Below are 4,375 nucleotides of genomic sequence, written 5' to 3'. Positions count from 1 at the left end.
GGAACAACGTGTGTTTAAATTAATTACGGATTGATACTTAATCCTAAGTGGCTTATAGTCTTAGCTCGGGTCACCAAACCCTTGATGAACTCTTTCATTTGCTCGGTAGAGGTTTCGTGAACTATCTTGATCCCTGGTGGTCACTCTTTGTAGCCGGGAAGAATCACTCGCCAGCCAGACCTTCTAACTTCAGGTACACATCGGATAAAATAAATACATATTTGTTGTCGATAATCATTTATTTCATTATAATATAGTGATTACATGCTACTTTTAGCGTCTACTATTTAGAATCCACAACATGAACAGGAAAAGGTTTACAAATATGAATGGCAAACGCTTGATCAGGATTAACATAAACCGCAAATAATTGCTTCTCTGTAGTTACCGATTTGTCTCGGGAGCCCATCCCATTTCAAAGATTGAGTTTTTTCTGGTACAGTGCCAACAGCTTCGGAGCAAATATATTGTGTCGCATGACATACTTGTCCAGAAATATTTCTTCGGAAGTCGACAATAACGATGCTAGGCTGACATTGTCGGTGACCAAGCCTTTTGAGAGCAGAGCCTTGAAGACGGAACACCTCGGGATTATCCTCTTCTTCAAGCTCAGCCCGAATACTTTCGGGTACGCCGCAACCAGGGAGGGACTCCAACTCATCTTCTCCACGAAGATTTTCATGGCCGACGAAATCTTCTGCTCGGAATACGAAATGGCACGTGGCTCTCTGCGAAAAATTTCCATGACATCTTCCTCGGAGAAACCACACTTCCGAAACAACTCGACTTTTCTGTCCCACTTTGATTTTCCCAACTCCAGCGACACCCTCACCGCGGCAGTGAAGTTCGCCGTCGAAGCATCAAACCCCATTTTCGCAACTCCCAAAACGACCTCTCGAAACCGATCCGAACGGGAAACAAAGGATCTTGGGTGGTACTTGAGCAGTGAAGCTATTTTGATTTCGGGAACTCCGTTTTCTCGCAGAATGTCGGCGTTAGCCTCGATATCCCCGAAGGGATGGCAGAGGATATCCGGGTATCGTTTAACAGTCTCGAGTGTTCTCTTATCGCATTGCAAAAATATCCTAAGTTTATCGTACGAGGGAATGATCCGATTGCTCAAGCTGGTTCTCAATATACCAGGTGACCAAGACAACATTTTTACTATTTCGGCCTCTGAGAGTCCTTTTATTCTCAGAAACTTGAATTTGGGCAACACAGTATTATCTGGATCCGATACCAGCACACCGGGATATGATTCCACAAGCTTCAGTATTTGTGTTCGATTGAAACCGAAACTCCTCAAGAACTGTACGGCTTTGTCCGGTTGATCAGGAGAATCGAACTTCACAAACTTTGAAGTCGATAGAGCGATTTCATGGGAGAAGCCAAGTGAGTTCGTAAGGTAAGAAACAACAACAGAGTTCGTTTTATCGTATTTCAAACTCACTGAGAACCGTCTCATACTCAGAGAACTAACATTAGGGTTTTGCCCAGAGACCAGAGAACTAACCCTTACAACCATGGCTCTGAAGAGAAATTTAGACATGGTTTTGGAAATTGGAGAGGAAAGGAACGAACTCACAGATTATTGCGGTCGAATTCACGAGCCGGAATAATGATTTTGAGATGTGGAGAGAGAATCCTGAGTTTCAAGCGGTAAACCCCCCAAATGGTATATTTCGTCGCTAAAACCCCAAGGTTTTTGATAACCTCTGTTTGGTGGGTGATTTTTGAGTAATTAACAAATCGGAACACTAAAAGGTTGTGTTTGATAATTAACTCAAAAAGTTTTTTGTTTTCTGTTTTCTAATTTTTGTAGTTGTATTGAAAAATTGTTTTGTTAGTTGTTTTCAAAAAGTTGTTTGGTACAGTTTTCATTTTTGTTTTTGAGAAAGTGAAAAAACTGAAAAAAGTGTTTGGTATAGTTTTCATTTTTGTTTTTGAAAGAATGAAAAGAGAAGCTGAGGAGAAAGATGAGAGAAGAGAAGAATTTTTTTTTCAAAAACACCTTTTATTTGTTTTCAATTTACTTTACTTTTTTCCAAAACAACTTCAAAATTTTTTGAAATTTTTTTCCAAAAACACTTTACCAAACATGTTTTCAATTTTTTCAACTCAAAAACTAAAAAACAGTTTTTGAGTTGCTTACCAAACATAGCCAACTTTTCTGAATATGATAATCGGACACGTCTGCGTTTTCTCTTTGCCATGGATTTAAAACTAGATGCAGTACCATAAAATAAGTTTGAAATCTCGCATCCCGCAACCATATCGCACTTTTGATTTCGAATATTCCGCAATATTTGACAAACATTTCGGTATCTCGTATCGCGTAATAAATTGCGTTCTGCGAAATATACCGCGAAATATTTCAACAACAAATAAATTTAAATAAATTACTTTTTCAATTTTTATGCATAAGAGAAAAGAATTATTGAAATTAATGTTGCAAAATAATGTATATATGTAAATTTATATATGTTCGTCATTTTTTTTCTCTCTTTCTATTTTATTTTTATTGAAATATAATATACTGTCTATCATGAAATGATAGATGCTAAAAATAAATCAATTTAATATATAAATTAATTGGTATACATTATACTTAATAATCCTGAGCATTGGAAGGAAGTGAAAATATCACTTCTGTTAGTGTGTCTTCCATTTGCTTAATGAAAGTGGCATTTTCATTATGTAATTTTTTGCATTCCGAAAGTAAACGGAAGTGGTATATCCATTAAGCTTAATAGAAATCAGCATTTTCGCTAATTTTCATTATGTAATAGAAAATTAAAAAATCAAATTTAAATGGTAAATCAAATGGAAAGTTTTAAAAGAATAGACTAATATGTAAACTGAATTGCATCTTAGTAAAAACCTTATTAAAAAAATAGGTAAAAATATTACAACAAGATTATGAGTAAAACATTACAACAATACTACATTTCATGAATATTCATGTTTTGAAAGTTTACATCAAAATTATCAACAAGATCAATGTTAACAAATGTTTCTTGAGAACGTTATTTATGTTGTCACCAATCTTTGTAAATGGTGAGTGTCTCGACCATTTTGAGTTTCAAACTTTGCCTTCGATCGTGAATGATGCTACTAAATACAGATTCAGATGACACCGATGAAACTAGAATTGAATTTACTTCTCAGACCATCTTGGAGAATATCGAAAACATGTTTTTGAGTTGCCTCTACCATGCCAGCAAGTTGAGGTCGTCTTTGTTCATGGAGGCAAATTGTTGGAAGTTGTATAACGCGATCTCGTCGTGTTCAGACGTCTCTTCAGTGGCTGGGGGGTGTGGTGACGATCTTGGAGATGAAGTTCCGCCTCGGGCAAAACCAGCTATATCTCGAAACATTCATTTACTTGTTGAGGCGTGTCGGGGTGGACTCGATTCGAGACAAGTTGAAGAATATTGCCGTTGGTAAAACCTGAAAAAAGAGTAAAACTCTTCCACGACCCTAGTATGATCACGTGCCTCGTAATCTTGTCCAATATGACGCTTTAAATAATGTAAAAATGTAAGATAACCCTCAAATTTCATTCGAGAGTCTAGAATGCATGCAAAACCATATAAGTAAGGAATCTTTGAAGTTCCCCAATATTTAATTTTTTTTTTTTTGCTCTCATAGATTCGATACGCGATTGAAATATTTCAAAGTGATTGCAATCGTGAAGATGTTCGGCAATTCCAGTAACAGTATGTAGTGCTAAAATTATGTGGGTTTGTAAACGGCGGATAATGCTCGTGTTTCATCGTTAAAACGTGAAAAAATGAGTAAAACACTTAGCCATTGCGATGTCTGTTTCGGTTATCTTATGGCCTCCGTACATGTTCACATATTCACAGGTAACCTATACATATCTATCGGTCAAGAAGGAATTCAACATTAAAAATGTTGAGTTCCACCTAATCTTGTTATCATTGTCGAAGTTCATTTCGTCAAGACCGTTAATAAAAAAACGCCTCTTGAGTTCGTCTACTCTTTGGGTTGAACTGTTTATCCAAGCTATGGCTTTTTTAATCTTACTAATACACTCGTTGAAATGCCTAAATCCGGCTTTCATTATAAGATTTATGATATGGGTAGCACATCTTGAGTGTAAAAGAGAGTCTTGATTGGGTATCTTAAGTCGTAAAGCTCTAACCATGGAGTCATTGTTTCTGGCATTGTCAAGAGTTATGGAAATGATTATCTTACGTAGGTTCCACTCTTCTCCATTTTGGCGTTTTTCGACCAAATATCAGACATCAGTGCTGCATTAAACTTAGCAAACATGAGGCAAGCTCTAGAAATTAATCAAATGCCATGAACTAAATAATTCACAAATCTACCAAAGCCTTCACTTTCTACA

The 4,375-nt window shown here is 36.5% G+C and overlaps 1 protein-coding gene across 1 annotated transcript; it reads right to left on the bottom strand.

The window, feature by feature from the left end:
• Positions 1–232: 232 nt before the first annotated feature.
• LOC149401785 (uncharacterized) lies at positions 233–1,704 on the bottom strand. The gene has a single exon (XM_089613086.1). It carries the CDS (start codon positions 1,547–1,549, stop codon positions 416–418), a length of 1,134 nt encoding a protein of 377 aa, XP_089469212.1. The 5' UTR covers positions 1,550–1,704; the 3' UTR covers positions 233–415.
• Positions 1,705–4,375: the final 2,671 nt, after the last annotated feature.

Source organism: Urtica dioica, chromosome 4 (genome assembly GCF_054948205.1).
Source record: "Urtica dioica subsp. dioica isolate 48M chromosome 4, U.dioica_male_clone48M_v1_H2, whole genome shotgun sequence".
NCBI classification, from domain to species: Eukaryota; Viridiplantae; Streptophyta; class Magnoliopsida; order Rosales; family Urticaceae; genus Urtica; species Urtica dioica.
The sequence above is the reverse complement of the archived record's forward strand: the minus strand, read 5'-3'. Positions and strand labels throughout refer to the sequence as shown.